This window comes from Eleginops maclovinus, chromosome 23, assembly GCF_036324505.1.
Source record: "Eleginops maclovinus isolate JMC-PN-2008 ecotype Puerto Natales chromosome 23, JC_Emac_rtc_rv5, whole genome shotgun sequence".
NCBI classification, from domain to species: domain Eukaryota; kingdom Metazoa; phylum Chordata; class Actinopteri; order Perciformes; family Eleginopidae; genus Eleginops; species Eleginops maclovinus.
The window spans coordinates 4,440,560-4,460,797 of NC_086371.1; the positions used below are offsets into that span (position 1 = coordinate 4,440,560).

The 20,238-nt window shown below is 40.2% G+C and overlaps 1 protein-coding gene across 1 annotated transcript; it reads left to right on the forward strand.

Moving 5' to 3' along the window:
* Window positions 1–296: 296 nt before the first annotated feature.
* npm1b (nucleophosmin 1b) lies at window positions 297–20,229 on the forward strand. Its single transcript, XM_063876710.1, has 11 exons — window positions 297–385; window positions 687–769; window positions 1,149–1,268; window positions 1,574–1,667; window positions 2,099–2,190; window positions 2,518–2,567; window positions 2,680–2,752; window positions 12,026–12,124; window positions 18,423–18,518; window positions 18,613–18,687; window positions 19,851–20,229. Exons 1-11 carry the CDS (start codon window positions 337–339, stop codon window positions 19,902–19,904), a joined length of 885 nt encoding a protein of 294 aa, XP_063732780.1. The 5' UTR covers window positions 297–336; the 3' UTR covers window positions 19,905–20,229.
* Window positions 20,230–20,238: the final 9 nt, after the last annotated feature.

Here is a 20,238-nt window from a genome sequence, read left to right on the forward strand (position 1 = left end):
TTATAGGTAATAGATAGCCACGATATTAATAACAATACACTGTGTTAAATGATAATGCATGAGGTAAAACTTGAGTTTAATTGTTATGACTATAGTTGTTATTGTATGATCATATGTAGGTTTATAGTAAGCTATTTACGTCAAGGATGTCCGCAATGTATATTACGACACCTCCATCTAGTGTTGAAACATAAGAACATATATTTAAAATGGTCCCGCCCATTCCTTATTCTATTGGCTCAAATTTAAGTTAACGTCTGCACGTTCTCTTCTCCATTGGCTCGGTGATGTGTCAATCAAACCAGTTTACGGAAGTGTAACCCACCCACTACAAAGATGGAGGACTACATCTCAAATTTGAGCAGACCTCAAATGTATTTGTTTGGTAAGCATACTTATTAAGGCAAAGTTGGAATTATTTTGCCCTCATAACAAGTGTTACTGTCATATTATCATGCACAAATAGCCATTTGTCATTTTTAACTTGTGGAAGAAAGCTTAATACGTCGCCAACCTGCCTGTTCCAACTCGCGCCAATTCAGCTCTTTTGTTAGCTATCCGAGCAAAGCATAGAGAAACAGCAGCTTTAGCAAAGAGTGAACTTCTGCATGTCAATTTACTGTATGCATGTGTGTGTTGTGTTCAATATAAGGTTATTTACACATTGCACGTATCGTTTTCTGCAGGTTGTACCCTCAAATCCGACAAACGGGAGTTCAGAGTTGACGTAGAGGACGATGAAACGGAGCAGCAGCTGTCACTCAAAGCAGTAAGGAGGGCTGTATTATTGACTTTCCTTTGCACGTACAATCACTGAACAATGTGAATGTTTGAGAGGAAATATCCTAAGGGTTAGTTATATTATTAAGCAGTTTGTTTAGAAAGCTTGAGCTGCGTTATTGGAATGATATGTAGGTGTAGTTTGAAGGAAGCCATTCACAGGGTTTGAGGCAAACTCAAGGTAAAGCACATGCTGAAGTGCTATTCTTCTGTATAATCTTAAGGTACTAGCAGGTATTTCTGAGTTGTAGACCCTTGAAGGATGAAATCATCTTCTAAAAACTATTTTAAATGAAAAGAAACCAGCTTTAGGGATATTAGGAGTTACGTTTGCCTGATGAACCCAACCAGATGCGTTTCTTTTCCAGGTCTGTCTGGGAGCCGAGGCTGAGGATAAGTTCCACATGGTGGAAGTGGAGGGTCTCACTTACGATGGGAAATCAACCAAAGTCCCACTGGTGGCCCTGAAACCGTCCGTCATGCCCTCTGTGAGTGAACAGCATTGTTTAATTTATTCAAGAGACTACAGAATATCATACAAGTTAAAAAAAAGGCACATATATGAGTAGTATGTGGACATTGTAAGGCCCAGTTTTTGAACTGTTGATAGTAACTTCATAGAAGCTTTACGCCTCTTTCATGCTTAAAGAAATTACCGACTAAATGCTTTCATACTGTTTAACGTTCAGAGATTTAACGATGTAAATGCGAATTCTAAAGCCAATTAAAGGATGCAAATGGTACATTGACTTAAATGACTTGTGAAATTTGTGGTGTTGTTTTTTTTGTTCAGATGACTTTAGGAGGATTTGAAATCACACCTCCAGTTACCTTCCGTCTTCAGTCTGGCTCTGGACCAGTTCACATCAGCGGGCAGCATTTTGTTAGTGAGTATCATGTGTACAGTACTATGCTATTTCCTTTTCCTCTTCTAAAATAACATAAAAGGAACACAATATGCTGTGACTCAGACAACATTTCCCCACCTCTTCACACAGTGTCACTCTAAAGTTAGCTGCTCCTTCATTGACAGTGAAGTTTATAGAGCCTAGGTTAAAAGACACACACTTTTTTTACTCTTTTTAGAAGTGTTAATAACAAACAATTATTTTAAAAATGGGTTTGCTTCTAATAAAGCTAAAGTGATCGATAAAGAGAGACAGATGTGGTTTCAAATTGTTCGTTTTTTTAGCATTTCACCGTTTAACTTTTCACAATATCACTCTTTTTGTAATAATGTTTATGGGTCCATTCAATGACTGCCTAGGTGAATCAAACTTATCTCCATACCTTGCTCTAACCAGTGTTTGCTCTACAGGTGTGAAGGATTCAGACGATGAAGAAGAAGAGAACAACTCGTCACCGGTGAAGAGGCCTGCGAGCCTGATGTCGGGGAAGAAGCCTCCTTTGGTAGCTACCTCAGTGTGTTCACTTACTGCTTCAACTCTGAGGGAAAATAATCTCAAAGAAGGAGTTTTACCTTACGTTGATTCCTGTTTACACAATAGAATGATGGCGTGAGCTTTGTTAAAACCTTTCTGTAACAGTGGTGCTTTTCTGCTCGCTGCACGCCTACTACACAAGTGCATGTTTTCACATTGAGGGAAAGAAGTGAGATAAAAATCTGCACAATAAGTCAATATTCAAAAGAGGGTTATAGTTACTTAAAGGTTATTTTAGACCCTGTGTGAACCGTTATTATTTTCAAGATGACAAAATAAATATTTCTGCTTGTAGAAAAAACTGAAGATGGATTCTGACGACGATGACGACAGCGATGACGACGAGTATGTGTTATGCTTAATTCCACTGTGTATGCCTTAAAAACAAAATGAAGGGAGGATTTCTGGCGCTCGTGCAGGATTGTTCTTCAAAGTTCTTTCTTTTCCTATTTTCTAGCGATGACGATGATGACGACAGCGATGAAAATGATGTGAAGCCTCAAAAGAGTGTCGGAAAAGAGCTCAAAAAAGTAAGCCAATATTCCTTTTTGCTTTTCTGGTTGATATTGGTTACTATTTAAATCTGATAGTAGCTGCTAAATAATTTGGACAGTAGCTGAAGGGTACTGTAGAGACTTTTCAAAAGTTAAAAATGTTGCGTCCTGAGGGTTGAACACATATTTGGTACCACAAGTTTACAAAGCCGATAGTAAGAAAATGAGTCTGAGGTGAAGCTCATTTTAAGTGACTGCTTCGTCCTCATGTTTTTTCACAATGGGACTTCCATGTAAAATAAATACTATGAATAATAAATCTGTTCTTTTGGGGTATTTTCTGTTCCAGAAAGAGTCCAGAGGATGATGTAACATTTCAGAGAAAATAAGACATTTTACGCTGTGTTTGAAACAAATCGAACTAAATATCCTTGTAGGTTATCAACCTTTATTACATTACATGAACAACTTGTAGCGTTCCAGTCCCCTGCTGTCCACCAGGTGTCAGGGCGCTCCTTGCGGGGTTTTTTGTGTGGTAAAGGAATTCCTCCACCCGGCCCGCTCCCCTTTTTTTGTTTCTACCAACATCACTTAAACTCCCACCGACTGAATCCTATAGCATTTCATTTCAGCAGGCCCTTCCCATCCATGCACTCGCTGACCGTCCAGCTCTCCGTACGAGACACAACATGGAACTTTTTCATCCGGTTCGCTCACGCACCCACCTGTTTTCCACGAGTAAAACACAGGGTCTGTGTGGCGTAATGATCGGATTTCTTCTCTGTAATCTGCTTAAATTCTCACCGTCTCACCAACAAGACGGCACTGTGTTATCCTATACACACACACACACACACACACACACACACACACACACACACACACACACACACACACACACACACACACACACACACACACACACACACACTCAAAAGTGCATACACTCTGTAGTCATGCACACTTAGTGTAAAAAAGTACAAATGCAAACATTATTAAAACATATCTACAGTAGTTATGCAGACACACACACACACACACACACACACACACACACACACACACACACCAGTTAACATCTTCCCCCATTTTTTTCAGTCCCACTGCATATCTTTGTCCCTCTGTCATCCCACTGTTAATATGATTGCTTCTTTTTATCGTCTCTCATGCCATTTGAGCTTTGCACCTGGCCTTTGCCTTTGAACACTTGTTTTGCGTGTTACCACAACTGTTTGCAAGTGTGTGTGTGCATGTGTGTATCGGCCTCGTTTTTTTACCTCGGTGTCTGTTTGTGATTTCTTTTTCTTTTTTTCGTGCAAACTGTGCCAGCCAAAAAAGATCAAAGCGGGACAGATGCGCATACCTGCGACGTGAGCACGATCCTCGCCTCGGGGTCAGATGACAGCTGAGCGTTTCTGTCACCTGTTGATTTATTCTGTTGTCTTCTCCTCCGATACATCCAGTCTGCCCGTACCCCCCCACCCTCCCCTGCATGACCATAATCCTTTCCTGTACCCTCCTTCTCTTTAGCTCCATAGTTAACCTGTCTCAGTCTTTACTAATGGAAGCACAACACTTTATTTTTGATGGTACCTTTTATACAAAAGAGGATCAGGGCCACAAGGGATTCTTTTTACTTCAAAGTCAGAATTCGGAGATTTTCAGATTTTAAAACAAATATATTTTATCTCAGAATTCTGAACAGTAATTACATAATTAAACTGTAAACATAGATATTTTACAGTATCCTTTAAACAAAATGTCCATAGAGTTGTTTGTGGACAGTTGGCATCACATCCATCCAAGTATAAATCTGATTTATTTGTTATTTTTTCAGATATATTCGATCCAAAAGTGACTCAGCTGAAGTCTTCCTGTGTTTTTTCTCTGTGCAGTGCAAACACGTTTCATGAAGTTTAATCATTTTAATTCTGGCTTGGACCACATTGGATGTGTGTTAAATTGAAGAGCTCGAGGGGTATGGTGCCTTGTATTTATATGTCTGAATTGCAATTTGACAGCTTTGCCATGACAAGTAAATCTAACATTATTATTTGAGACGATTATCATAATTTGTGCGAGTCTTGGCACTGAGAACACACACAAAAAAAGGATGTAACTTCCAGCCTATAGGTCTTAGAAAGCATTACATTGATTATCCCAAACATAAGACCTTGATTACTATCAAAAAGTCTTAAATCAATCTTTCAAAAGTCTTTAAAAGAAATGTATGAATCGCTTTCCCTTTAACATGATTATTGTCAGTCCTTTTTGAACAAATATGAGAAAAAGGCTTTTCCACCACCCTGAAACTGCCTCTCAGCATCTTGTATTACCAGGCATTGCTCGAGGAAATAACATGTGTAATTGCCTTGTAGCAGTTATGTCAACACAGGCAATTACACTGCTAGCCCATTCCAAGGAGAGGGTTGGTGCTCGGTAAATGCAGGTACTTGCCTCGGCTATTACAAGGTAATTACACAGGTGACTGAGAGCAATGGAAACCTGACAGGAAGGCCTCCAGTGTGGAGAGCAACAATGATAAGTTATCGGGTGACTAAGTATCCGATCAGTGACAACTTACTGAGTGTTTCTAGTGCTTCCTCAGTCATTTCATGTAGTATAGATGCAGGGACATGATTTTAGTTTTATTACATATCAAGTCAGATTTGGTTGTCAGTTTTGTTGGACAAACTTTGTTTTTTTAAGGCATTTATTCACAACAGACAAATGTATAGTATGGGTCCCCAACACAAAGAAACTGCCCAATGCTAACTTCCATATGTTGGATAATAGTTAAAGAGTGACTTGGCAGATTTTGACAGTTTTGGAGTGATTGTTGGGGATTATTGAGGATGCCGAGTCCATTTCTGACAACTTCAGGATCAAAGCCGGCAGTTTTAACCAGGAAATGCCAATATTTGTTCTCTTTTTGGACTGATTTTGACACATTTTGGGTCGATTGGCAACATTTAGGGGACTATGGATCATTTGGATTGGACAAATTGGCTATTTATTTGAAAAAGAAATGTCCATGGCTTTCTTCCGGTGATTGTAGGGTGACAATGGCGGCACGCGGCTGAGTGCCTCCAACTCTTCCAAACAGCCAAATTACTTTTGATATAAAAACTATGCTTTAAAAAGAAACAAAGGACAGGGAGGATAGAAGTCGTTGGAACAAAATACCACTGCTTTTTCAATATTGACGTCCGATTCAAAGGACTGTTGATTCACAAACAACAACGTGCTAGCGTGGTTCATTGATTGACTCGAAGAAATGTTGCGCTCAGGTCGGACCGTGACAAAACCAGAAGACATTGTCGAGATAATTCAGCATGCCGTGAGTGAAAGATCTGCTTCTTTCACTGAAACATTACAAGGAGAGATCCGAACGGAAGTCCGACATTTCGAAAGGTATTTCCAAATTGGAACTGTCTAAACTATCTACCAGTCTGAATGCAGTGAGAGAACAGGCTAACGAAAATGTTATGATTGAGCAGTGCATCTCTATAACTGACACGCTCCAGAAAGAACAGAAAAGCTCCAACACATCCTCTGCCGAATGCCTCCGTCAAATTGAAAAACTTAACCTGAAGTTGGCTGACCAAGAGGACCGGGCACGGCCAAGTAACGTTCGAATCAGCGGGCTGAAGGAGGGAGCAGAGGGCAGTAATTTACTCCAGTTTCTTTCAACCAAATTCCCGATATGGATACCTGCTCTCAAGGATATCCCAATGGATTTGGAAGGCGGTCACAGGATATACAGCGAAAATCATAACGGTTATCCCCGGACTGTAATCTTCAAATGCCTGCGATACAGCACCAGAATGGCGATACTACGAGAAGCCCGGCGGGTGAGCCCGATCATGTATGCGGGCAAAGAGCTGCAATTTTTCTGCAGATTACAGTAAACACACAGCGCAGAAGAGGAGATCTTTCAATGAGGTCCGGTATAAACTGAATAAAAAAGGCATCGCAAACTTCCTTCTGCATCCAGCAACTCTCAAAGTAACCATCGGGAAGGAAATCATGTTATTAAGACGACCAGTCTAGGACAGTAGGCCTATATGACTATATGTTTTTGTCCCCCGAACTATTTGAATACACTCTAGTTGTCTAAGGAGAAATAATAATTGGTATGATATTCGATTATGGGCCACTATTGTTCCTTTATTAATATTATATATAGGCCTAGCTTTATACAGGCTATATATCTTGATTCTCCTCTTATGTTTGGTACAAAGCGACGTTTGTTTTTGGATGGTGGTTATTTACTTTATTTAGCCCACTTCTTTATTAACTAGGTAATTCAAAACATTTTCTCCTTAAAGTAAGCATTTCTTGGTGGCTGTCAGAAGGGAGTAGGTGCTCACAGGAGCTCGACTCTGCATCCACATATCACGGATGTTAACATGGGTAAAGGGTTTGGGAGGGGAAAGACGGGGAGGGGGGTGAGTGATCGAATACGTGGGGGTGGGCTGGCAAGTGCGCTGGTATCTTACATGGTACTTATGAACCAAGAAGGCTTCTTTCCTTGACTAGTGCTAGAGAATTGCCTGTCTGGAGTATATAGATAGCAAACGTATTGGTATAGCACTGATTCAGGAGTAGCACCTTACTAAGGAGTCGGTGAACAATTTTAGTAACTCTAAATATGAGGTTGTCTTAGTTGTAATCAGGCGTTCTTTAAACATAAGATGCTGGCAATGACACTGAAGGTAGAATTGCCTTTTATCAAAGTAGTAATATCTAATATGAGAATTGTTTTTGTCAGTGCTTATGCTCCAGCTAACTATGATAAAGCATTCTTTTCAATATTATCTAACATGTTAATGACATTTTCTGATTATAATTTAATCATTGGTGCAGATATGAACGTTATAATAAATCCGATATTAGACAAATCAAATCATTCAGTGAGCGGTTCCCAGCTGTCCTGTTCCAGGGCTTTGCAGCAATGCATGTTAGATCTCAACCTGTTCGATATTTGGAGATTTTTTTAATCCAGTGGCCAAAGAGTATACTTTTTCTTCCAACAGACATAAATCATACACAGGAATAGATTACATTTTTGCCTCCAAGACACTTTGCCCAGTAGTACGGACAGCTGATATTATTTTGGCTTCACTGTCCGACCACCGTGCAATCAAAGTAACATTTCTTCTATCAGCTACTAAACAAAAAGCATCCCGCTGGAGGTTCAACACTACTTTAATATCAAATAAGGATTTCTGTTGCCAATTGAAATCAAAACTGCAGGAATTTATCTCTTTCAGGTATATTTGGGAGGCTTTTAAGAGTTTTATAAAAGATAATGTTACATCATTTGCCTCCTTTTTAAATCGCTCTCGTCAGCAAAGAATGGTTGCGTTGGAGCGACGGTTGGCATCTCTGGAGAGAGCACAACAAATATCCTTTTGCTCTTTACGAGCGGGGTGAGTTTAGCATGGACAATCTCCAGGCGGCAATGTAGTAACTACTCCAGCTGAAATTAATGCAGCTTTTTCATGTTTCTATAAGACACTTTACAAATCTGAAATACATTTCAGTAAAGACAGATATAATAATTTTCTCACTGACTTAAAATCTGAAACAGAAGCAGCAGATTTAGGGGCAGACATTTCCTTAAATGAATTATGGGAATCATTACAACAAATGAACTTAGCTAAATCTCCTGGCCCAGATGGTATTCCCATTGAGCTGTATATTCATTTTTGGTCTGAATTGGGTCGCATGCTTCTGGAAATGATAATTAGAAATTAGAAAGGGCTCTTTCCTAAAGCAAACAAATACAGCATTAATGTCATGCTTCTTAAAAAACATAAAGACCCAGCATTATGTGCTAGCTATCGGCCTATTTCATTAATTAATGTAGACATGAAGTTATATGTAGCACATCGCCTTAACAAGTACCTAGGGAAACGTATTCACTGTGATCAAACAGGCTTTGTGAAAGACCGCTTTAGCTCAGACAATCTAAGGAGATTATTTCATATTCTATATTCCACTCCAGATTCGCCAGATTTTCTTACTGCATGCGGAATTTTAACTCTTGACGCTGAAAAGGCATTTGACAGACTAGAATGGGATTATCTCGGGGCCCTATTAGGTCACATGGATCTTGGCAAACAATTTGTTAAATGTATTAAAGTTCTCTACGCAAACCCAGGCGCATTGGTGTTATCAGGCAGAACTTGTTCACCACATTTTCAAATCTCTAGAGGTTCTCGCCAGGGATGCCCACTGTCTCCTCTGTTATTTGTTTTATCCCTAGAGCCTCTGGCTCAAAAAGTGCGCCAATCCACCAATATTGCAGCTATAACAATAAACTCCACCATTCACCATATATCACTTCATGCAGATGACGTACTTCTCTTCATTAGTAAACACTCACAGTCACTTACTCATATCAGTAAGTTATTTTCCGATTTCAGCAGCATCTCAGGATACAAAATAAATCTGCTCTTCTACCTCTCAGTAACTCTGGTGATGATTTGACCCAATTCAATGTCCCAGTTGTAAATCAATTTAAATTTCTTGGAATTTATATGTTCCCAACTGTAGAAACCACAGTTATCAATAATTATAGTACAGTTTAAAAAAAAATCAAAGTAGATTTGGGGAAGTGGATGTCGAGAGCGATATCTTTTGATGCCAGGATCTCAATCATTAACATGATGGGATTACCTCGAATACATTATATTGACTCTGTGCTCCCTTTGAATTCAAAATTGATTATTGGGATGAATTACATAATTTAGTCACTAGTTTCATCTGGAACAACAAAAGACCAAGGATTACATTTACAACTCTTCAAAGAGAGAAATCAGCTGGAGGATGGGCGTCCCAAATTTTAAAATATACTATTGGTCTTCTGTACGGCGTACTATAAAATCGTGGTTGGACCCCACAAATCCCACATCCTGGCGCTCCATGGAACACAAATTGGTTCACACATATAGACTACAGGAACTTATTTATGCAGGAGTCCCTCTCAAACAAGCTGAATTGCGTTTTGGTCCTGTTATTGCAAATGTTCTAATAACTTGGAAACTACTGACTGACTATGCTAAATCGAAAATGAAGTGGCATTACCATACTCCGATATTTCACAACCATAATTTGTTGCTTGGTGGTCGGACAGTAGCCTACCCAAGTTGGTCAAATAATGGAATCTATCTACTTGGACAGCTTTTCAATAATAATGGTCTCCGTACATTCCAGGAACTACAGCTACAGTATAATCTACCAGGGTTTTCCTTTTTTTTCTATACTTGCAGCTCTGTTCCGCCCTGAAAGTGTACAGAGTCCCATGGAATTCTGAACTTCTTAAATATGACCTTACAAAACAACTGTACAATACTAACAATACCAAGCAAACTGTATCAACAATGTATTCCCAAATAATGCAGAGCTCCTATAAACCAATTCAAACATCTTGGCAAAATGAATATAGCTCAATTTCTCTCAAAATAGCTTGGAAAACTATTTGGAATAACATAAAACAAGCTTCAAAGAATCCTAATCATCAAACCATTCAGTGAAGATTTGTACATAGGACTTATACAACACCTGTATTTAGACACCGGATCAAGTTAGTGCCATCTTCTCTTTGCCAATTATGTTCACAACGTTGCATAGGTACTTTTACACATGTGTTTTGGGAGTGCTCTGAGGGACAGTCCTTTTGGGTACAAGTCACTGAATCTTTATCAGAAATTCTCCATAAGGAGATTCCATGTTGCCCCTTAGTATGCCTGTTAAATGACAATTCAGGTCCCTATGTCTGTACATGAAAAAAGAATTTGGCTTTCCGGCCTAACTGCTGCAAAGAAAATCCTGGTAGTACGGTGGAAACCACCACACTTGCTGTCACTAAAACATTGGTGGCATCTGCTGTTAGATATTTTGACTCTAGAGCTCTCGATTGCACGGTGTCATGGTGCCAAGGGAAAGACTATAGAGTCTTGGTCAGAAGCTCTTCTAGCCGTTAAATCTCTTGCCAAAAGAACGAGGGGGGGGCTGAAGATCACTTACCAGGGAGGGAAATAAGGGTACTGAATACACTTGTATTGTGTGTATGTGTGTGCGTGCATGCTTTTGTGCATGCGTACCTTTGTGAGTGTGTGCATATGTAAGTATGTGTGCATGCATGTTTATCAGTATACAGGATTAGGTTTTGTATACGTATGTTCAGGTGTACGTCTGTATCTGCTTGGGTTATGTAGTGCCAATCTAAGTTAATGTATATATGCATATATGGATATTATTTGCAAATTACCGGGTGTATGTACATGCACAATATACCATGAATTTATTTAAGTTGAATTTAAAACAATATCTGTAGACATGCTCTTTTCTGTTACATGAATTAATCAAACATAACAAAAAAAAGAAATGTCCATGGTAGAGATCATAATGTTCATCTTGTGCTCTGTATATCCAATGATTGCAACACTACTCATGGTTGTCAAAATCAGCCCACAGGTAGTACACATATGGCCACTTTCTGGTTACAAACTGCCATTTTTGATGGATTCTGCATCCTTAATAACCCCCAAAACCACTCCAAAATTGTCAAAATTAATACAACTTATGCTAATTATGCTATTTGCCCAACACGTGCAAGATAGCATAAAGCATTTCTATGTGCTGGGGACCCATAATATACATTTTTATCATAAACCGTTTGTACTCAACATTTCCGGGTTCACTCAGCTGGAAACTAGACCAATAATCAGCATGGGCTGCTTTGAAACTACTACGATCTAACGAGGTTGAGTGAGAATGACATGAACAGATCATGGCAAAAAGACTCAAGCAAATCAACCACAATTGCAAACACGTCTACAAATGTGGTTCCCATTATGTTTCATGCCAATTATAATTTGTCAGCTGTGAAATCTGTAATTAGACCTGTGATATGGGAGTTTTCAAAACAACACGACACAACTACCAGAGCTAGATCAAATAATATCTCAAGAAGAAACCACTCTCACAGTTTAAACAACACAACAGGGATATGATGGATGTAAATATTATTTCAAGGGTTGTTAAATACTGTAATTGGCCAGCAATCTGAACTGACGTACCTCAGTGTTTGTACTTTTCATAGAGGGTTAATTCAATTTACAGCTGCTTTGACGTCTGTTTGATTCCCTCCTGCTGTCATCTCCTGTTACAGTTTCTCTGATTACTTTAACAGACATTTTCAAATATTTAATTACAGCTGTTTCCTTAATAATATAATGATGTCATACTGGGGATATTTAATTTATATATGTGTTGTGTTTCTTTGATTTTTTTCAGAGTCAAGATTTTTCAGCAAAGAAACCCAACAAGACTCCGGTGAAACAAAACGGCCCCTCAGGAAAACCATCAGGATCAGGGGTGAAACCACAAGTGAAGGTAGGAAAAGCTGTTTCAACCTCTCAGATTTTTACCCCGTGGTTATTTAGTAGGCTAAGTTGACGGCCATTAAACTGTAGTGGTCAACTAAGAGACATATTTCTAAGCAGACGGGACAACACAAGTCTACAGCTGTAATGAGGTTTGATTCAGATTCAAACAAAATAATGTGACTTTTTTTTGTCACATAAAACCTATGAGGGATATTTAACGCTGTCCACCAATTCATGTGATACTGGATCTACTGGTTAACTTCTAGATGAATTGATTAATATATAAACATATTCCATTTGTAATATTCTGTGTTTCTCCTTAATCTGTTGCTGGCAAGACACGGGAATTTCTCTAAGGGGATAAATAAAGGTCCATCTTATCTTATCTTGATCATTTTAGCTCTGAAGTGTTAAAGAAATGTAGGAGATGTCCATCCCACTCCAATGGGATGTCTTTAAATGTTCAAAAACCCAAATATATTCAGTTAATTATGATACAAATGAGAGACAACAGGAAGTCTGCTTACCTGACAATTAGGCATTTAAACTTACCTGCATTTAAACATTTTTTAGATGAACGGCATACTTAGCAATCATCGCTTTTTGGTAAGGAAGAAACAGCTTTAAAGAGCAGTGTAGAGCATCACATGGAACACCTTGCACTTTTTTTTATGAACAGATGTGAAACTTCCCCCTTTTAACAGTATCCAACAGTAAGGCCTGCGAGACAAGTGCATTGCACAATGTAATGCACTTCAAAATGAATCCTCTGGAAAAACGTTCTTGTGTGTTAAATAAATGTTGAAGAGAAAAGATGTCTACGACCAAGGGTTTTGGCATTCTCAATTTAAATATACCAAAGAAGCCTTGGAGAGCCGTCCCATCCCAGAGCCCAGGAATGTGATAAATGCTCATTGCAATTAGCTCCACCTGATAGTTAATTTCTCCGATGGAATGTGTTGGACGGCCGCCTCTCAAAACCCACAGCTTGAACTCTGGCTCTCTTTAAGCAAACACACCTGACCTCTAACGGGTTTTCCCGGGGGCGAGGTTTAAACCCGCGACCCCTCGACCTGACCCCGCCAGATAGAGTTGCGACCAGCTTTTGATGCCCCCCCCAATGCCCCAAAGCTCCAGCACACACAAGGGAATACAAATTGGAAAGATCCTCTACAAGTTTACTCATTTCACAAGGCGTGAGTCTGTGATAAAGATGACTTGATAGAGAGTCTGTTTGGATAAGGCATCATGTGTTGGCCTGCAGAATGAAACATCTGAGTTAGGTTTCGGTTTATTGCCAAGTAGGTTTACACTTTGGTGTATAACAGTGCATAGATAAACAGAATGAAAAGAATAAGGTTTTAAAACGGAGCAAATTAAGAAGTATTATGAAAAAAAATTCGCAAAAAATATACAGAAAAGTAAGTAAAGTAAAAAACTAAAAAAGGTGACAAATTTCTACGGAAATACAATATGTGCATCAGACCAGCATTTCAAGTGTAACAGCTGTGCACATTTTAAATGGTAATGTGCAAAATATAGTAGAATCTGCAAGGTATTTCTAAAAGCAATAGCTCACAGGATGTGTGTTTAAGTTACGTATAGTGCCTGTAAATGGGGTTAAGGTTCTGCTACATACTCTAAAGAAACAACATCTCACACACTCGCAAACCTAGTGGTCATTGTGAGCAAAAAATCACTCATTTTAATACTAGAACCCTGCACACTCCTTGGAATATTTTGCACATTTCTGTTCAATACTACCTCTTCGAAAATCTGCACAGATCTCCACTTTAAATCAGAGTTGTTTTGTCGTCTTTTGACTGTACTTGGCCTTTTTTGGTGGACATATTTCTTTGTTATAGCACAGTGTTGTCCAAACTTTTTTCACCGAGGGCCAAATACAGAAAATATACGAAGGGCTGGGCCCCTTACTAGAGGTGAGGTATATGGCCTCTTAAGTTAGGTTATAAGTTAGCAAAATCAAGCAAATGTAGGTAAGTTATGCTTGATATCACAGCTCTCCGTAGGGCTCGCTCAGAGTGCTTATAATACGGGGGAAAATAAATGGTATACTTCAAGCTTGTGATGTAAATAAGTTATTGGGCTTCTTCAACCTCGATTTATTAGAAAATGTTTTCAACTTTAATTGCCAGAATTTCTTTGAAAAGTGGGCTCTTTAACTCATGAAAACGGTGTAATATATGTTTACATATTGTCTTGTGCTTGTCTTATATTTAAGTACAATATAAGACAAGCACAAGTTACATTTGTGGGCCTTATGACTTAATCCTTTTGAATTAGCTGAGGGCCCATTTAAAATAGCCTACGGGCCGCATTTGGCCCTCAGGCCGTAGTTTGGACACCCCTGTTATAGTAGCTTTTAAAATAGTTTTTATAAAAGTACTATTTTTGCTCCTTTTTCTACACAAAAGCAAATCCCATGTATATGTAAACCTCATTCTGATTCTGAAGGATTCTTTCTTTTCGGACAGCTTTGAAGAAACACTCTTTCATTTTTTTGCCGGTGGATTTCTGAATTCCTGAGGCGGGAAAGTGATTTCCCCCCCCAGGCCAGGGTCCTCTCTGAGTGGGAGCTAATTCTTTAGTGGCCGTTGTCCAGACATAACACGGTGGCTCTTGAAATGCTCTCGGGGATTAGCCGATCGGCAGCTCAACCGCTGAAACCATCCCGCCAGTTTAACTCTCTGGCCCCGTGGAGCTGAAACTGCCCCCATCCCCTCTCCTCTCCACTTCCACACAACAACTGTTCCCTCTCTACAACCCTTTCACACCCCTTACTTCCTGGACACACCTTCTCCCAATTGCTCCCATTACCAGCGTTTGATGTCTGGTGCAGCTTGCGCTTCCAGATGCCCCTGAGCAGCGAGGAAGCGGGCGTGTGCGTCTGTTTTTTCTTTACTAAACGCAGGTGACTGGTCATTAGATTGGCTTGTCAGATCTGTTGCCAGTTGCCGCAGTTCTCACCTCTCGCAGCCCAGCGTGGAGCTGCACCTTCTCGTGTAAAACAGGCTCGACATGAGAACCAGATAACTAGAGATGTGCCGATCCAAAGTCACTTTATCTTGCAGCTGGTGAGTTGTGATTGATGGGTTTTAGAGACGCTGATGCCTTCGAGCACACGTCACAGTCGTAAAACTATATACCACTTCACTCAGGCTTATCCCAAAAGGGTGTGAGTCATTGTTTTAGCGACTGATTGACATGTGTTACAGCAGGTGCTTGCTTTGTTAGCGTTAGTTACTTTCCCGTAAGTGTAAGCATGCTGGCTCCTAACAATTAATCTCCTGAATTGAGCTGGAAAACATCCCAAAAACTCACATGTGCAATTTATGGGACTAAAGTCACAGTTTCCACTGAGCTGATACTCTCCCAGATGAGGGCCTCTGAACACTCTCATTCCAACAAAATGACATCCGTGGACAGACCTGATGAGCAAAGGTGTCCCACCATGTGTTTGCACTGGATTGAAGACAAGACATCAAATGATAGTGTGCTTGTGATTAAGTTCCATGTCTCGTGGCATCTGTAATCATTGTCTGGTCCAGATCAAAAAGCTGTGTTGTGTGTTTATCAGCTGTTTCAGGTCCACAGCTGTCCCTTGGAAGTAGAGAGCTTCCCATAAATAATAAATACGTAGTACATTTGTCTGGCCCGGAGCCAGCAGCATATGCGCTCTTTTTTTTCTCTCAGAGTGTGGTATGTGTGCGTCAGGGTTTTCTTCACTTTATGCCTTTTGATCTGCGCTATAAAACGCAGATCTCTTGGGGACAGGGACAGATGATTGCATTTTTCAAACCAGAATCTTTATTTTCTCCAGATGATTCCACCTGCTTTTAACTGTTTCAAGTCTTACTGCGGGTTTTTACAGCCTGACGTTGCTGAAGGGGTTTGAAGTACCGAGTAGTTACACATGACTTTTGTTACTTGCTTTTATCAAAACAAGTTCAAGGAGGAGATTGTTAAGAAACCAGCTTTCTTGGATCACACTTGTCCTATAGCACTTCAAGCTTTATCTAACCACTTATGACAAATCACTCTGTATGGCAATGTTTCAAGTTTTAGCTTGCAGCTTATTTTGATACAATAATATGACGGTAAGTATAAATCTGGATCAAAATTGCTTCAGAATCTAATGCAAAATCCTACAATGCATGCTTTTTTCCAGTAGGAATGGAGATCTTTACCCTTATGGTTTATGCTAGTGTAGAATTATAGATAATAATTCTATTTGTATAGCATCTTTTTTGCAAGGACGCAGCCCAAAGTGCCTTATAGAACAAGCAGAAACACATAAAAACGATATCATAAATACAATAAAACATGAACAATGATACCAGTAACATGTTCCCAAATGTAAAGTCACAACAACTCAATAAAAATAAGTAAAACTAAATGGAAAGGTTGATTTTACATTACAAAAAATGCTAAGATCCAAAGGGAAGCTTTTCCACAGTTTAGGGACATGAAATAAGGAAAGAAGCCTCCCTGGAATATATTGTTCTGAAGTATGAACAAATGATTAAACTAGAGTCCATTTGCTGCTGAACTTTTACTGTATTTGTTTGCCTCGCAGGCTCAAAAGTTGCTTTATACATGGCCCCTCTTTCCTCTGAAATGTGTGTCTGGCTATCAATGAAACCCTGCAATTTCCCTGGATTCCACTCTGGCTTTACATGTAGGGACAGGCTCTGTGTCTTGTGTGTGTCTGTGTGTGTGTGTGTGTGTGTGTGTGTGTGTGTGTGTGTGTGTGTGTGTGTGTGTGTGTGTGTGTGTGTGTGTGTGTGTGTGTGTGTGTGTGTGTGTGTGTGTGTGTGTGTGTGTGTGTGTGTGTGTGTGTGTGTGTGTGTGTGTGTGTGTGTGTGTGTGTGTGTGTGTGTGTGTGTGTGTGTGTGTGTGTGTGTGTGTGTGTGTGTGTGTGTGTGTGTGTGTGTGTGTGAGTGATATTCAGACACTTCCTAATTGAGGCCTGGGCTGCACGGCTCTGAACACACCTGTGGCCCCGATGGTTCATGCTGCTCTCCTTATTGTGGCTCTTTTTACATCACATCTTGTATTTTGATAAATCAGATCAACTTGCAAGTGATCTCAGTATCATAATGACTTTCAAGTGACCATTTGTGATCACATAATAGGATTTGCTCACATTGATTGTATCTGTTCCAACAAAAAACGTGTATTTATGAGCTGTCTGGGCTCAAAGAGGCCCTAATAGGGACATTTTCAGGTTCATATTAGTATATAGTGTCTCTACTGGGACAGGTCTCCATGCTTTAATGTTCAAAAACTCTTTATTTTCCTCATACTGCCTGTGCTGCAGCACCTCTTTTCACCCTCTGTCTGAAACTAGAGCCCAGTCTGCTCTAATTGGTTAGCTGGCCGGCTCTGTTTTGATTGGTCAACCGCTTAGAGATGTCCCGCCCCTTAGCCGATCACGTACAATGTGTTGGAGCGCTAGCCAAAAGAAGCTCAAGTGTTGTGTGTCACGGAAGTAATAAAAGAAGCCTCAGCCGAAGGAGGAAAGTGTGGGTGAGAAACTCCCTCTGGAGGGAATTTCAGCCTTTGTAGACCATTTACATGCACACAAACCCATATAACACGCTATAGGAAAGGGGAAACCCTGGAAAGCATTATAGTACCCTTTTGTAAATTGTGCTTGCTTGTCACAGTATTGATTGTCTTGACCAGCCAGACCTGTTTAGTAGAGGGAAAAAAAGTGTTATCTTTTCTGTGGAAGTCATTAATTTTATGTCTGCGTTACTTTAATGAAGAAAGAAAAACACATTATGAGTTTCCCTTTATTTCCTTTGGTTCAGTCGTTAGGATTTGACATCAAGGGCAAAAAACACATTTGACAAACAATCTCTTATTACTCATGGGAGAGTAAGGGCTTGCCCTCTCATGCTTGCAAACATTAAAAACATAATTTGTACCTGATGTATTTGTACAGAAAAGATGGTGTAATTGGGCTAGCATTTGTTGTCCTTTCTGGTGCTTTTATCTCCGTCCAGCTGGTTCCTCACGCCAAGCCTGTAAACACAGACCCAGACAGAGCGGGTCACGATAGGGCTGCAATCCCTGTCGGTCAGCAAGTGGATTCATAACTAACAAGTTGTGTGTTGAGTTCAAACGAGAACATAGAAAGATACCGGGTAAAAGAACCAGAGGAGAATAAGAAATACTGCGGCCTAATATGAAGCTATCTCTCCATCTACAGCTCTATAAATCTCTCTCTATTTGACACGTGAATCAGTTTTTCTTATCTAGTTGTTTTATTTTCCAAGACACCTGCTCCGGGAAAAGACAAACCCCAGGCTGGCCCGTCTAAAGCTCCCACCCTGACTGAGATTAAGAGCAAGTTGTCAACGGCCGCCAAGGAGGTAAGGCTGTCATCCTCTCTTTGCAAATGACCGCTCTTAATTGAATGTGTGACGCGCGGCTAAGCTGATGATTTAACGGCCCGTTTTCCATCAGGGGAAACCACTACCGAAGAACGAGCAGAAGTTTGAAAATTACCTGAAGAGTGCTTTTAAAATCTCAGACAAAAAGGTAAGTAATCACAAGTCATTTGATGTATTGTGTATAGTTATTGCACATGGGTTTTGAGAGCACTGATTACGGGGCATCTGGATTGGTCTTTGTTTATTTCTAAGACCTATGTTTTAACTTGTATCATATGTGCAATTTATACTGCTTTTTTCCCTATTCGATCTTAGCATAAAGTCTCATAACCATCAGAAGTTTGGTTTGAAGCCACGCTCACATTTATATCAACCTTCGTCTTGAGCTTTTTCACCTTGGAAGATGCCCAGGAATGCATCCTGGTTCCTCACACTGTCCATTTTGCCCCAAATGTCTCCGCAGCACAGCGTGTTCTTCTCTTTGAATTATATTCATTTAGTGTCAGCGGGCTCTCTGGAGATGAAATGGGAGTACACCTGCCAACTCTTTCTCCGTGATTTACTGCAGTGTGTGTCTTTTTTGTAGCCTTAATGAAGGGACTGCCGGTATGTGGATGGTACCAGTCTCTTTCACATTCAAGGCCTTTTGACCAACCCGACTGAAAGAGGGTTTTTTTTTTTTTACTTCTTAATGCAGGACTTAAATCTTTTCTAATGCTGCTTGTCATTTCAGAAGAAAAACAAGAACCCCCTGCACTTTGTTTTGCAGAGCGTGAATGAATCATCCTTTTAGATTATCACCACAAACTCTATAATTCAAGCCGTGAGTCGGATAACAAAGCATCAGAACATCTGTGAGAAGGCAACTACTTTAAAACGTTTGTGTGTATAAAATGTACAGTTGTGGGAGCAGGTGAAAGCTCTTTAGTGCAGCACGAGGGCTCGGTGGACAGGGGGAAGAGTGGGGGGGGGGGGGGTGTGTGCTTGTTGATCCCAGTGTGTAGAAACATCTGTGGAAGTGCTTTGGTTTCATCAGCCAAGCCTGAGATCTGTCAGACCTGGAGCACCTAGTCATATACTCTGGTATGTACTGTTGCCCCCACCCAACCCCTCGTCGTTCCCCAGCAGCCCCGGCTAAACTCAGCGTTCCCACAGGCGAGACGCACAAAAGCATGCTCGAGTTAAAGTGAGTCATAACTCTAATGCGCTGTAGCACTTCATTTGGAAGATTTATAATTGTATTTTCTATTCTGCTTCTACCCCCCCTTCCCTCTTCCCCCCCCCCCCCCCTTCTCTCCATATCTTCCTCAGGTGGTCAAGGACCTTTGGAGTTTTGTAAAAACACTGAAGACTGAGAAGAAGTAGCAAGCGTTTTTCTTTGAAGCATTTGTATGTTTTTGCCTCCTGCAAGACATTTAAAGGCACAGTCTGCGAGATTTCCTCGGCCTTATTATGTCATCGTAAGTGTTACAGAGTGCTGCAGAATGGGTAAAGCCGATAATGATTCAGGTGTCATTTTCATTTGGTTTTCTAGCACCTTTTTAGACCTGGTTCTTAAATAACTCCCAAACTCGCTCATTCACTTTTAGCAGACAATCTGTCCATCGCAATCTGCACCACCTATAGGCAAGGAAAGGAACTGCTCAGCTTTAACAACCTGCACATGCATGTTGCTTTCGTACTTAATGAAATAGATCTC